Raw genomic sequence first — 14,337 nt, forward strand, 5'->3', positions numbered from 1 at the left:
TTAGACAAAATTATTCTCTTTCCTTCATGGTGCATGCCAAGATTACTGTAGGAATTTTCTTGTGGTTGCTTCCCTTTAGGTTTCCACAGTCTAATATTAGCTCTTCATCTTCCTACACTGTCATCACACTCCTGCCTTAGGATTCCCCCTTTTCTGTACTGGAGTGAAAGATACTTGATTATGTCTTTGGAATATGTTGACAAGTTCTACAACTCAAAGCAAATGGCTTAGGGTGTCTTGTTGAGCTGACAGGTTGTATAGCAGTAGGATGGGACAGTTATCTGCTGCTTCTGTGCCAGAGAAAATAATAAAAGCAAGTAAGAAATTGCTTTCTTTTCTGGCAAGGGATGAGAAGTAATAAATTGGATTAGATGTGGAGATTTTATGAGTGGACTTGTTCCTCCATGCCAGTCAAGCCAATTGGAAGATGGTTTTTCTCAGGAAAAGGAATATGTGCTTTTTTATCCCCTCAGCTAGTGATCTGGTGAAAATATGGGAACCAGTCTGAACTGCATTCTGAAAAAAATGTGCACAGGAAATTTGCTGAACATATGAAAGAGATGAAAATTGAATGTTGCAGATGTCCAGGGCGTGATAAGATTTCATGCCTGGAACTCTGTAAAACATTCTTCTGATCTGTGAACCTGAATTTGTTGTACATGCCAAGGAGACTTTTCAAGAAAGTGAATAATATCTGTAGGGGTTTCTGGGATTTTGGGAGAGCCCAGGGTTTGTTTGGTTGATGGTTTTGGGGTTTCTGTGCAGGGTTTTTTGGTTTGTTTAGGTGTTGGGTCTTTTTTAATGTGAAGTGAAACAGATTATAAACAAAAATGAGAGCTGAGCCACAGAGACCACAGACTTCCTTCTGGCCATGTTTCTGAGTGCATTTGCACTCTGAAATTTAGTGCTGATTTAAAACAGGAGGGATGATAGAGTGGTGATGTTCATAAGGCCTCTAGAATTACCTGAGCCATGTTTTACAAAGAAACACCAGAATAATAGTGGTACAATTATATTTCAGAAGGTGTGAATCAGTAAGTAAGCCATCTATGGAGTGAACTGAAAATCCAGAACCAAGAAGAATTTGGGCTTCTAAGAAGCACCAAGTAAACCAGAATATGACATTCCATGTACTTCATCCATTCCCTAACATGTAAACTGCAGTGAGAATAGAATGCTTTGATTCAGAATAAGCATCTGTAGTTGCCATGGTTGTCCTAAATATTTAAGATTTATTGAATATATGAGCTTTCTCTTACTGACTGCAGTTTTGTGTAAGTGTATTATTAATTGCTTCATTTGTAGTGGATTTTTTTTTCTGTTACACTTTGAAACTTCACAGGTAAAGAACACTAAGAGGGGTGGTAGTTTACACCTGCTTGTTTATTTATTTATTGTAGGTGCTGAGCTCCAAGCTGATGCCGACTGCAGATGATGAAATGGCAAGAAACTGTGCCAAGTCTTTCTGTGAAAACTTCCTCAGAGCAGGAGGTTTGAGGTTAGATTTCAAAACCTTGACTCAATTTGTAGCACTTCATTCAGTTAGCAGTTGTGTGTGGTTTCCTATTTCCACATTGTAGCACACTAATACACCTGTCAGCTTCTTTTTCAGAGAAGAAAATCCACCCGAGGCTGTTTTACCTCTGTCCAGTAGCTGTCATATTTAAGAGAGTATATGTTGTTAAATCTCAGAATCAAGTTAGGCACAAATAAGCTTGTGAAATGTAGCTGGTACTAAAGTAGTTGATACTTGGATAGTTTGTGACATTTTAGTGTTTTAATTCAAATTTGCAAGTGTGTACATTGCTCTCTTCTGTGTAGATACTAGTGGACGTTTTAAGCAAAGTATAGGTCATGCAGTGGGAACCCAATTAAATTTGTAGAGTCTTGAAAATTCAGACCCTTCTGCTAAGAGTTGAGGCACAGTGTGAGTGGTTTGGAAGCCCTGACAATACTGATTGTGTGAGATTTATCAAGTATACTTTGCTCTTAGTAATTCTATCCATGACACTCCTCTGCCCAAGAGATCTTGAAGCATTTTCCAACAGGAGCAGGAAGCTTCCATCTGTAGATATAAAAGGAGAAAATGAGGATGTTGGCCCCCAAAGAAGTCAGTTTGAACTGGGACTCAGCTAAGTGGATAGGAGGAAGGAAAGATAGACACAAATTAATTGAATCATTTCCAAATGGAGTCTGTCTTATCGATTTGTTTTTAAGTTTGGTGGTGAATGTGATGCAGAGAGATTCCATCCCATCAGAGGTGGACTATGAAACAAGACAAGGAGTCTATTCCATCTGCCTGCAACTTGCAAGGTATGTAATTGCTTCTCATTAGAGAAAGTGCTGCTTTCTTGGCTTTTAGCATGCAGCTTTTAATATTTAAGATTATTGGCACGTTGAGTTCTGTTCCATTCATTCTGCGAGCGTTCGAATAGAAGCCAGATGTTTTTACTCTGTGAATGCAGGTTTTTGCTGGTTGGGCAGACAATGCCCATGATGTTTTTACTCTCTGCATGCAGGTTCTTGCTGGTTGGGCAGACAATGCCCACTCTGCTGGATGAGGATTTCATCAAGGATGGGGTGGAAGCTCTGTCCTCGCGGCCCTTCCGCAACGTGAGCCGGCAGGCGAGCAGGCAGATGTCCATCTGTGGCACTCCTGAGAAGTCCTCCTACCGCCAGCTCTCCGTGTCTGACAGATCCTCCATCAGGGTAGAAGAAATCATCCCAGCTGCAAGAGTTGCCATACAAGTAAGGAAGTGTTGGATGGGTCTGATGTAGCAGTGTCATCTCCAATGACAGCTGTATAACTCTGAGATTTTTAATCAGTCTTTTATGCAGGTTTTTGCCCTGGCTTCATTTAAAAGTCCCTAAAAATCTTGACCATCCGTGTCGCTTCCAGTCTTGATCTGAAATTTAACATATTGTCATAAATTACTTTGGCAGCACAAAGGGAAGCAGTACCCCCAAAAGTGCTTACAAGAAATAGATGTACACAGCAATCTTACTTGTGATTTATCTTCAGTCACACTTAACTCTTAAGATCTAACTCATGTTAATTTTCTGTGAATTGAAAGGAGAAGGCTCCTGCTTCAACTTGTGGCTTTATAGGAGAAGTCTCCTGCTTCAACTTGTGGCTTTATAATCCATGATACTTTGAATTAGAAAGAATTGGACAAGCTTTTCCAAATAGCTCATTAAAAATTAAATTTGCTTGATGGTATTGTGGAGAAAAAGGAAATTTTATATTTTCAGTACCTTAAAGAAATGTTTGAAAACCCATGGAGTCCAGTTGAAAGAAACTTCATAGTTCATGTGACAAGTATGCTGTGTTAGGTTGTTCAGCAGTGCTTCCCAAATGGATTGAACTATTGAAATGAGCATGCCTGCCTCCAGATTGGTGGCAAGGGTATCTATCCTCGTGGGGAATTAAATTAATTACTTCTGCTAAGATAGCAATGCCAATCTCTCATTGGGAGCAAAGAGACTTTTGAATCCTTGAACCTGTATAGAGAAGAAAGGTTAAAACAAATGTAAATGTCAATTTGACATGATCTAGAAGACACATTGCTCTCATCCCTGTGATTAACAAGGATTGTTGAGTATCACAGAAGTGACTGCTGTTTCATGTTCCTCCAGACCATGGAGGTGAACGATTTCACCTCCACAGTGGCTTGTTTCATGCGCCTCTCGTGGGCTGCTGCTGCAGGACGCCTGGACCTCGTGGGAAGTAGTCAGCCCATCAAAGAGAGCAACACTCTCTTCCCTGCTGGGATTAGAAACAGACTTAGCAGCTCAGGTGGGTCAACTGTGTCCCTAAACCAGTCTAAAATCATTTAGTTTCATTTTAACTGAGCACTTTGAAGCTGAATTCACTGGATGTTCATCCTCTTGAGTCTCCCCCAGCTTGTGACATTATACAACTAAATTACAAAAAAATCTGAGCAAATTTATGTACATTCATCAGGCATTCAGAGAAGTTTTTAAATTGCAGAGAACTGACCAAACTTCTGAGTAAAACTTAATGAACTACAGTACTTGTTTTGTTTTTTTTTTTTAATGCAGGAAGTAACTGCAGTTCAGGAAGCGAAGGGGAGCCCACGGCGCTGCACGCTGGGATCTGTGTGAGGCAGCAGTCTGTGTCCACCAAAGATGCTCTCATTGCTGGGGAAGCCTTGTCTCTCTTAGTAACCTGCCTTCAGCTACGTAGTCAGCAGCTAGGTATGGAAAAAAATTGGATTATTCACTATTTGGAGTATAAGGCAGGTGGGAGGAGGCTTTTGGATACAGTCAAGTAAAAAAAAAAAAGAGAAACTTGTAGATTTGTTAGCTGAGATAGCTCAAGCTGAAAACACAACATTTCATTAAAAATTACAAGGATTTTTTTTCCAGGACTGAAATAAGGCATGTAGTGCTATGCTTTGGTGAAATGTTTTGGGAAAGCTGACTTACTGCCAGAATATAAATATTTGCACTGCTTTTGAAGTCTGTAATTCTGTAAGTGCTGCTGTTTGCATAGCTCCTGTTTAGTACTCGAGTCTTTGTGTACAGGAAGTGTAAACATTGGTGGTGCAGGAAGACAAGGAAAATGCTGTTATATCATGGTGGCAGCCTCTGGTGAGGGAAGGAGACTGCTTTTCAGTATTGATGTCCTCTAGGTCCTGTGGTATTTTAATGCTAGACTATAACTGATTTATTTTAAAATATTATTTTTAATAAGATAGCCCGGTACTCTTCTGTTCCAGGATCTTTTTACAATTTGCCTTGTGTTGCTGATTTCATCATTGATATTCTGCTTGGATCACCAAGTGCTGAGGTGAGAGTCTTCCTCTAAATGCTCCTTCTGAAATGTGTATGATTTGATAATTTCATATAGTCTGAACATAAAATTGTTTATTGCAAGTGTTCCCACAGATTAGTATTTGAATAAATAACCTTTGTATGATTGTTAGTGATTCCAGTATCTGGTGATGGGTTGATAGAAAATGCTGTAGTATTTCATTTTTTAGGCTTGTTTCATCCATGAGATGCACAGGACTGTGCTGTGATTAATCTAAAGAAAATATTCTCATTTTGGTGACACAAATTCTGTAAAACTAGTTCTTTAGGGAAGGTTTCAAGTAACTTTGATTTGGGTAAAATTTGATGGATACTTCTGAAATTTTGAAAATTTATTCCAAGTGTTGGAACCCTCCTAAAATTCATTCTTTTTGATTTAAGATCATCTTGGGTATTCTAAAATCTATTGGCTTTTATGCTTACTTCATTTCATCATGTGTCATCTATTTTGCATGAAGTCATTGCATCTCACCCCTTTATCTGTATTTACAATTTGTATTTATCAGAGGTTTTCACTCAGGGCTGAACAGGGTTTGTTACATTCCTAGAAACCCTGGCTGGTGGGTGCAGAGCTCATAGCCTGGTTTGCACCATTGCAATATCCTGGTGGATTTCTAACATAACAGGAGCATGGGGGATTTTTCCAACCCTTGAGTAACTGCTGGTGTTTGACAATGACAATGACCCTGTTGCAGATTCGTCGCGTTGCCTGTGACCAGCTGTACACCCTTAGCCAGACAGACACATCAGCTCACCCAGATGTACAAAAGCCAAACCAGTTCCTCCTGAGCGTTGTTCTTGGGGCACAGCTGCCTCTTTGGTCACCAACCAGCATCATGAGAGGAATCAACCAGAGGTAAGTCACATGTGTGTTTATGGAGGAAGCAAATCTGACACATTTTGAAATGAGCAGCACTGTGGAAGCTCTGAGGAAAAAGGGATTAACACTTGGCAAGTGTTGGAAGTAGACATCCTGCAATTTCTAGAGGAGTAACTGAGAAGTTAAAGCATGTTGTTACTTTATTGTCAACTGATAACTAACTAGAATTGCCATGAGGTGAGGGAAGAAATGAAGATTCAATATGATTCCTAGCTGTTGGGAAGTAATAAGCACACCTAGATGCTGCTTTGGGTTAGATGGACAGAGCACACCCACTTTAAAGACAACTGGTTAGAGAAAAGTTCATGATTTTAAGTATACTTTTCTTCTATTTATATCTGTTTCAGACTTTTGTCCCAGTGTACAGAATATTTTGACCTGAGATGTCAATTACTGGATGACCTGACATGTAAGTATGTGCAGACACCTGATTCCTCTGTTCTGATGGCAGCTTCCAAGCTGTAGAAGAGATGCAGAACTGCCTGCAGAAGGGGGTTACTACACCTTGAGCTCAGAGGGACCTGCTAGTGTGCTGGCTGTCCTGTGCCAGTGCCTGGCATGGTCTGTTCTTGGCAGAGCAGGCTCATTCCTTCTGGAAAGTGAACTGAGCTCCCTGGTGGAAGGTTTACTTGTTACACAAGGGGGCAAAACTAGACCATTACCAAACTGTTGGAAATTCTTTGAATTTATATTCTACATTTCCAAAGCTGCTATTTTTTACTGTGTTCTTTTTTTTTTTCCTTGCAGCATCAGAAATGGAACAGCTGAAGATAAGCCCAGCTGCCATGTTAGAAGATGAGATCACTTGGCTGGACAATTTTGAGCCCAACCGCACAGCGGAGTGTGAGACTAGTGAGGCTGATAACATCCTGTTAGCAGGCCACTTGAGGCTCATCAAGACTCTCCTTTCACTCTGTGGGGCAGAGAAGGAAATGGTTGGTGAGTATTCCTCTTTAAATTGACTAGACTGGTGTGAATTCTGCATTAACACACGACTAGACAGTCATGTGAAGACATCGGTAGAAGTGATACGGAGCTGTAAGGACTGGTTTTAGCAGTACCTGTAATATTTGATAAAACATTTGTTGATGTGGTGCTATGAAGTGGTTTTGTTGTTATGAAACACCTTTTTGACATTTGCAGTGATAATGTGAGTATTTAACAGTAGACTGCTGTGTTTCAGGTTCATCTTTGATTAAGCCATTGTTGGATGATTTCCTGTTCCGAGCATCCAGGATTATTCTGAACAGCCATTCCCCAGCAGGCAGTGCTGCAATCAGTCAGCAAGACTTCCATCCAAAGTAAAAACTCTTTTTTTTTTTTTTTTTTTTTTTTTTTTTTTTTTTTGATGTTGAGTTTTGTCTTCAGTGTCATGAATGTGAATGTCAGTATTAAATCCTGCAGATAGTAGGATTTAATACCAGTGGTGGAGCATATCTCCAGTTTTCTACACTTCCTACATAAATGCCCAAATAGCATTTTATACATTTTTGTGTAATCTAATCCAATATCCTTGCATTTCTGTACTTCAAAGTCTGTGCATTGTAAGATCAATTATGAACTTCAGGCACAACTGAGTGCTGATTTCATAAGTCCAAAGAATATTCCTTTAGCTTGTTACTGCTTGGGAAGTTGGCTAAATTGGAGCATGAGCAGGAAATTAACTTCCCAAGCTCCTTGTAAAAGAGAATCTCAAAACTTTCACTACTTCCTTTTTTCCTTCTTCCTATTTTGTAAAAAAGCTAACACCAAGCAAGTCTCCTTGTACCTGAGAAAGCTGATAGAGCCCAGAATAGATCAGCTGGAGACAAGAGTGGCCTTCTCCTTCCTGTCACCACTGTCATGGCCGTGCAGTGTCTGAAGGGGTGGATGTAAATCAGCTCATGTGGATTTCTGAGCTGATGCAGCTGGATTGTTTGTGTTGTTGCACTGAGTAGTTGGTGTTAGATCAGGCATATCCTCACTGCCTTTCCCCAAACCCAAAAGAAGGTTCCAGTGGAGCATTTAACAACCCCTGAAATGAATGGGATTTGATCCACCTTAGTGTTTGGCTCCAGCTTTGCTCCTTTGCAGTTCATCCTAAGCATGCTCTTTTCTTTGCCTAAAGTAAATAAAGCCTTTGGCCTTCTGAAGAAAGGCTGCTGTGCTGAATGACTACTGAAAAGAGCTGAGTTGGGAGGGTTTTTGGTCTAGCTCAGGTCTCAGCTCATCTGTTGTAGCAAGGCTGTTGTCTGGGCTAGCTCTTCCCAAGTGTCCCTCCCAAAGTCATTTTGTCTCCATCAGCGTTACATGATGGAGAGCGTCTGTCTGTCTGTCCTCAGGCATGCAACCAATTCTGTCTTCTTTTAGAGCACCTCCTTTTCCTTCTACTGAATGTTAGCAAGTGTATCCATGTCAGTAAAGGAGGCTTGTTTAAAGGAGTATTCCTCTTGCCACTCTTCTCATTGGATTCTTCCCCATTCTCCTACCCCAAGAAAGAAAAAAAACCCCAGCACTCAGCAGTCCCTTGGGAGTGTTTAATCACTCAAAGTGTTCTTTAGAACATTAATTGTTGCCTGTTCTGAGTAATAAAGCTTTCTGGAATTAGAAACAATTGAGTCATGTAGGCAGTAGATCTCAGCTGTGGTTTTCTTTGCAGGTGCAGCACAGCAGACAGCAGATTAGCTGCTTATGAGGTGCTGGTAATGCTGGCTGATAGCTCACCCTCCAATCTCCAGCTTATTACAAAGGAGCTGCTTTCCATGCACCACCAGTGTGACCCTGCACTCACCAAGGAGTTTGATGTAAGCAAGAAGGTTTTTTTTATTTGTGTTTGCATGGTTTGGAGTGCTGGGCATGGTTTAGTTTGTTGCTTCATTCATGAGATTTCCATGGTCTTCAGTTTGAAATGCCACAAAGCAGCTAAGGGGAAATGCAGATACATTTGATCTTCCTCAGAAGCAGATACTCCAATGTGTCTTTGTTATTATCTGAGTAAGAAGGAATTTCCTAAATATCACAAATTTTATTTGTTGTTACCATTTAGGCCATTTTCAACAGTGTTGTGCAATGTGTTAAATATTTAAATGACTGAATACAGTGGTCTTGCAGTTTTTCAGAATTTATATTCCTGGTTTTCCATTAAATTGTTCTTAACAGCTCACATACAAGGGGGAGTGGTTTTAAACAGAAAGAGAGTTGTTTTAGGCTACATATCAGGCAGAAGCTCTTCCCTGGGAGGGTGGGAAGGTCCTGGCAGAGGTTGCCCAGAGAAGCTGGGGCTGCCCCATCCCTGGAAGTGTCCAAGGCCAGGCTGGATGGGGTTTGGAGCAACCTGGGGTAGTGGAAGGTGTCCCTACCATGGCAGAGGTGGAGCTGGATTAAGGTCCCTTCCAACTCAAACCATTCTGTGATTCTACAATACAAAGATGGTTATAAAAACTGTAAAATGTTGTTGGAGTCTCATATGTTTTATAAGTTTTTGGGACAAAAATGTATTTGTTGTTGTAGTACCTTCCACCAGTGGACAGTCGCTCCATTTCTGGATTTGTGGGACTGAAGAATGGTGGTGCTACTTGTTACATGAATGCTGTTTTCCAGCAGCTGTACATGCAGCCTGGTCTCCCAGAGGTAATTAGTTCAGCATCCAATAAAATCCTCTTTTTGGAGTTACTTTCACTTGAACCGCTTCATCTTAACACCATCTGTAAATCAGTTGTAAAATGAAAAGTCAACTGTGTGTGTTTAAATATGCACAATAAATATATAAATTTTAACTTGTAGTGCTGTGGGTCATGACAGCTTATAGTAATGATTTTTCCAAAAACCAATTTAATAAGGTTATTTGTTTCCTTCCAGGCCTTGCTTTCCATTGATGATGATACTGACAATCCTGATGACAATGTGTTCTATCAAGTTCAATCTCTTTTTGGTCATTTGATGGAAAGCAAGCTACAGTATTATGTACCTGAGAACTTCTGGAAGGTATTGCATCTTTTTGTTTAGAATCGGTATCTTTCTACTTAAAAATTAATCATTTATTCAGCCTTTTTCAATTGCAGAATTTATAAAGTAAGCTCTAATTCAAAAAAACAAAACATGTTAAAATATATTTCTATTTTTTTTTATATATATATATATGTGAAACAACTACCTATTAACATATATTCATATTCTATCTAGATTTTCAAGATGTGGAATAAGGAACTTTATGTTAGAGAGCAACAGGATGCTTATGAGTTCTTCACCAGTCTTATAGATCAAATGGATGAGTACCTCAAGGTAAAAACCTCAGAAATTTCTTTTCTGGTTCATATGCATATCCTTGGTACCTTTTTTCTCTTTTTGCTTTGATCTTTATAAAAGAAGGCAGAGAGGCATTTGGCTTATTTTATAATCTGCACAGTATTCAGGAGTTTAAAATTCCTACTGATTTCTTGGTCTTCCACCCTGCAATATATCCAACTGATGTCTAACTTTACATCTCCAACAGAAAATAGGAAGAGACCAAATATTTAAGAATACTTTTCAAGGAATCTTCTCTGATCAGAAGATCTGCAAGGACTGTCCTCACAGGTAATGACACATTCAGTGCATCAGTTAGCAAGTTATGTGTTATATATTACAATATATAGGTCAAAGTAGCACTGGAAAGTAGCTCAATGCCCCTGTGAGCATCACAGCTTTGATAGCTGTGGGGCAAATGCAATATTCTTTTCTAAACATCTGTCTTGTTCCTGCCAGATGGGTAAATCCTAATCTGTTTTTCTTCTTGAATTTAGGTATGAGCGTGAGGAAGCCTTCATGGCTCTCAACCTTGGTGTGACTTCATGTCAAAGCCTGGAAATATCACTGGATCAGTTTGTTAGAGGAGAGGTTCTGGAAGGAAGCAATGCATACTACTGTGAAAAGTGCAAAGAAAAGGTATTGATTCCTAATTTTACTGAAAAATATTCATGTGCAGTTTGATGTTTTCTAAGCATTACATGGTCATGGAAGCCATGCTTAGATGCTGCTTACTCTTGCTGCATTGAAGACAAAAGGTTCAATGCCTCTCAAATTTTAAAGTAAACTAAAAGTTTGGAGGGATGGAAGGATGGTAAAGTTTTGTGTAATGCATTGAGCTGTATCCCAGTATGGATACATATCCCTATGGATACCCTGGCTTCTATGGACACCTATGACTTCCCATGGCTGGATTTTCACTGTGAATCTCTAGAAGGATGCTGCAGATGGCCTGGGGTGTCAGATAGAGGTGATTTTCTTGTTTCTTTTCAAGAGAACTACAGTGAAGCGCACCTGCATTAAGGTCTTACCCAGCCTGCTGGTGATTCACCTGATGAGATTTGGCTTTGACTGGGAGAGTGGCCGTTCTATTAAATACGATGAGCAAATAAGGGTAAGAAAATTTGGCTTTCTGGTGCCTTCCCCAGCTACTTTGTGTAGTGGACTCTCGTTCTTCCTATTAATTTTTCCTTCTTTTCCTCACATTTTGAGCAGAGATTTTGAGTAAGTGGTACACTTACAGAAAATAAGAGTTTTTCCTTAGAACTTTCCTTGTTTGCAACGTTTTTGGGGTCCTTTCAGAAAGCAAGGCAAAAAAACCTCCTTAAAGAGAGTTTATTATTTAACATCTGTGTAACAAGCATAAGAAGTTGAAGTCCCATATTTTCCTTTGGTGTTCCTAGTGTGGGAAGTATTGATACCATTCTCATAAAATTACACAAGCATGCACACACTGCAGTGTCTTGATTAATCCAAAATATCTCTTCAAACAGTTTCCCTGGATGCTGAACATGGAACCTTACACTGTGTCAGGGATGGCTCGTCAGGACTCGTCCTCAGAAGTGGGGGAAAATGGCAGGAACACAGACCAGGGAGGAGGAGGAGGCTCCCCAAGGAAGAAAGTTGCCCCTACAGAAAACTATGAGCTCGTTGGTGTGATTGTCCACAGCGGCCAGGCTCATGCAGGGCACTACTACTCCTTCATCAAGGACAGGAGGTAACGGGCAAGAAGGTTCGTGGGGGAGGTTGGAGAGCTGTCTAAAGGCTTCTTGTTCTGGGAAGGTGCTTGGAGCCATCCAGAGCTCTTCTGGAATCACTCTTCCCTTTCTCAGCACTTACCATGAGGCAATGACACAGTGATATGGGGCATCACAGGGTAAAATTCTCATTAATTCTTATGTGCCTTGTATTGCAGTTGAGGGCTTCCTGTCTTGCAGGTGATGTGCTTCTCATAGTTTTAAACAAGGTTAATTTTTAAAATGCAACTTTGACATCAATTGAACTAAGCTTTCTTCTAACTGTCAAAACAAATGTGAGTTCAGGCCTGTCACTTCTAGGCTGTTCAGGGTGGTTTGTTTTTTTACTGAGACAATCGACTAACTTTGTTTCTGTTGTGTTTCTGTTCTGTTTTGATCACAGAGGATGTGGAAAAGGAAAGTGGTATAAATTTAATGACACCGTTGTTGAAGAATTTGAATTGACTGATGAAACCCTGGAATATGAATGTTTTGGTGGAGAGTATAGACCAAAAGTCTATGATCAATGTAAGCAGAAGTGCAGACTGATTTACAGTAGCTTCAATTTCATACTGATTTCAGTAGCAGTAGAGCTTAGTCCATTGTAGGTACTGTGAGTTACTTGGACTAATGCTCCTTCTAAACCATTTTTCCCCTAAAGCCTTCCCTTACTGAAGGACAGAACAGCTTGTGTATGGTCTAATATGAATTAAGCCATATTCACTGTTATTCAGCACTTTGTAGACTTAATGGTAGAGATTGAAAAGCAAAATGGCACCTTGTTAATGTAGTTTAAAAAAAGTCCCAGCCAAACATAAAACAGCCCTTATTGTGGGCTAGTGAGAATGGCTTCATGGAACACTGTGTGGCATCATATTGTTGAACTTTTCAATGCTGTAAGGAACTTAATCCAAGTGCGTTTCCAATATTTGCCTGTTTCATAATTCAGACACTTTTAATCACTGACACAGACTGATGTTTTGACCTGACAAATTTCCACTGCTGCAGTTCACATTACTTGTACCCCCAGTTTTGTTACCATGGGCTGCCTTTTGTCCCCACAGCAAATCCCTACCCCGACGTGCGCCGGCGCTACTGGAACGCCTACATGCTGTTCTACCAGAGAGTGTCCGACCAGAACTCGCCCGTGCTGCCCAAGAAAAGCAGAGTCAGCGTCGTAAGGCAGGAGGCTGAGGACCTCTCCTTGTAAGTGCCTCTTGTGTCCAGAAAGGTTGCTCTCATATTGATATCCAGACCTCTCTCTGTTGGAATACCAGGCTCTTTCTGGCTCCAAAGTCGGGGTGAATAAAACTCGGGAGATGTTGGTTTTGAAGTCTCACTCTGAAGTTTATTATCCTTACCTATTACAAACTCACAAGATGTGAGCTCTCTCTAACAAGTCAAGAAAGTGAGGTAAAATGGTGTCTATTACAGTTGACATTTATATTATTTATGCATCTAAGCCAATTATGATCACCCGAAACCTGCAATGTGGAAATCTTTCACCCAATTAGAGAAAACCACCCAGATTCATGAAGAAGAAGGTGCAAAAAAGACAACTAACCCACACCCAAAGTTCTCCATCTTGGCTCCCCTATATCACCATATGCTAAAATCCCAAATCTAAGTTTTTTCATCCTGTGAGATCACATAATACTATCCAAACTACACACACTCTCTTTCTGTGCTGTCACTCAATTTTTGAAACTTTTTCCAAGGTCTCAGGTCAAATGAGGTGTTTACTTGAGGGTTGGCATCCTTAAGTTCAGGAAACTCAAAAGTTTTCAGCCCTCAGAGTTCCAACATCTCTGCACAACTAAGAATTAATTACTGTCCAGCTGAGCAATGTATTCACCCTTCTGTTGTTTTGGGTTGGTTTTTAAGCTGCTTGTTTATTACCATTATTGCAGCAAGTTCAAGCTGACTGACAGCCTCAAGAAATATTCAGGCTGTCTTCAAAATTGCCATAAGATCACTCTGACTGCAATGGCGTTTTATACCTAAACTGTAGATTTGTTGTAGGATTTCTTTATTCACCTTCAGCTTGTTTATATTTCAGATCTGCTCCCTCTTCACCAGAAATTTCACCCCAGTCATCACCTCGACCCCACAGACCCAACAGTGACCGTCTGTCCATCTTGACCAAGCTGGTTCGAAAAGGAGAAAAAAAGGGGCTCTTTGTAGAGAAAATGCCTGTGAGGATTTATCAGGTAGAGCACGCTGAAAGTGACAACTGAATTCTGCTCACATAAAATTTGAGCACATAGTGAGAGAAACATGGTAACTTTTAAAGGTTACCTTGAAGTAATTCCCTCCTAGCAAAGCTAGAAAGCAATTCTGGATTCTTACATAAAGTTATTAACAAGCTGTTTAGTGAAACTTCAAAAGTTTTGCTGTACTTTCTCAAGAAATTGGCCCATCAGTTCTTTGCTTTGAAGAAACTGCAGGCAGATTAATCAAACATGAGATCTGGCAGCAGTCAGCATGCAGGCAGGGAGAGACAGCAGCAGAGAAGGTGCTTCATTTGGAGTACACTCGAGGAGCAGCAGAGATGATGGCAAATTACAGTGATCCTCAGGTTCTTGAGTTCACAAGAGTGTAGAAAGAGGAGGAGCAGTGAAG

General features: G+C 40.3%; 1 protein-coding gene across 2 annotated transcripts in view; it reads left to right on the forward strand.

Annotated features, from left to right (window-relative positions):
• Positions 1-14,337, forward strand: part of USP24 (ubiquitin specific peptidase 24) — a 61,456-nt gene that overhangs the window by 34,428 nt on the left and 12,691 nt on the right. For both annotated transcript variants that reach the window (XM_084210915.1, XM_084210916.1), the window contains exons 31-51: positions 1,401-1,498; positions 2,218-2,313; positions 2,520-2,748; positions 3,637-3,796; positions 4,063-4,218; positions 4,743-4,813; positions 5,532-5,692; positions 6,064-6,125; positions 6,464-6,655; positions 6,900-7,017; positions 8,355-8,499; positions 9,206-9,325; positions 9,554-9,679; positions 9,878-9,976; positions 10,188-10,270; positions 10,477-10,618; positions 10,974-11,093; positions 11,473-11,696; positions 12,119-12,243; positions 12,780-12,921; positions 13,775-13,925. In XM_084210915.1, the coding sequence (XP_084067041.1) occupies positions 1,401-1,498; positions 2,218-2,313; positions 2,520-2,748; positions 3,637-3,796; positions 4,063-4,218; positions 4,743-4,813; positions 5,532-5,692; positions 6,064-6,125; positions 6,464-6,655; positions 6,900-7,017; positions 8,355-8,499; positions 9,206-9,325; positions 9,554-9,679; positions 9,878-9,976; positions 10,188-10,270; positions 10,477-10,618; positions 10,974-11,093; positions 11,473-11,696; positions 12,119-12,243; positions 12,780-12,921; positions 13,775-13,925 (2,820 nt within the window). The remainder of the gene's footprint in view (positions 1-1,400; positions 1,499-2,217; positions 2,314-2,519; positions 2,749-3,636; positions 3,797-4,062; positions 4,219-4,742; positions 4,814-5,531; positions 5,693-6,063; positions 6,126-6,463; positions 6,656-6,899; positions 7,018-8,354; positions 8,500-9,205; positions 9,326-9,553; positions 9,680-9,877; positions 9,977-10,187; positions 10,271-10,476; positions 10,619-10,973; positions 11,094-11,472; positions 11,697-12,118; positions 12,244-12,779; positions 12,922-13,774; positions 13,926-14,337) is intronic.

The sequence above is a fragment of the Fringilla coelebs genome, assembly GCF_963513975.1.
Source record: "Fringilla coelebs genome assembly, chromosome: 9".
NCBI lineage: Eukaryota > Metazoa > Chordata > Aves > Passeriformes > Fringillidae > Fringilla > Fringilla coelebs.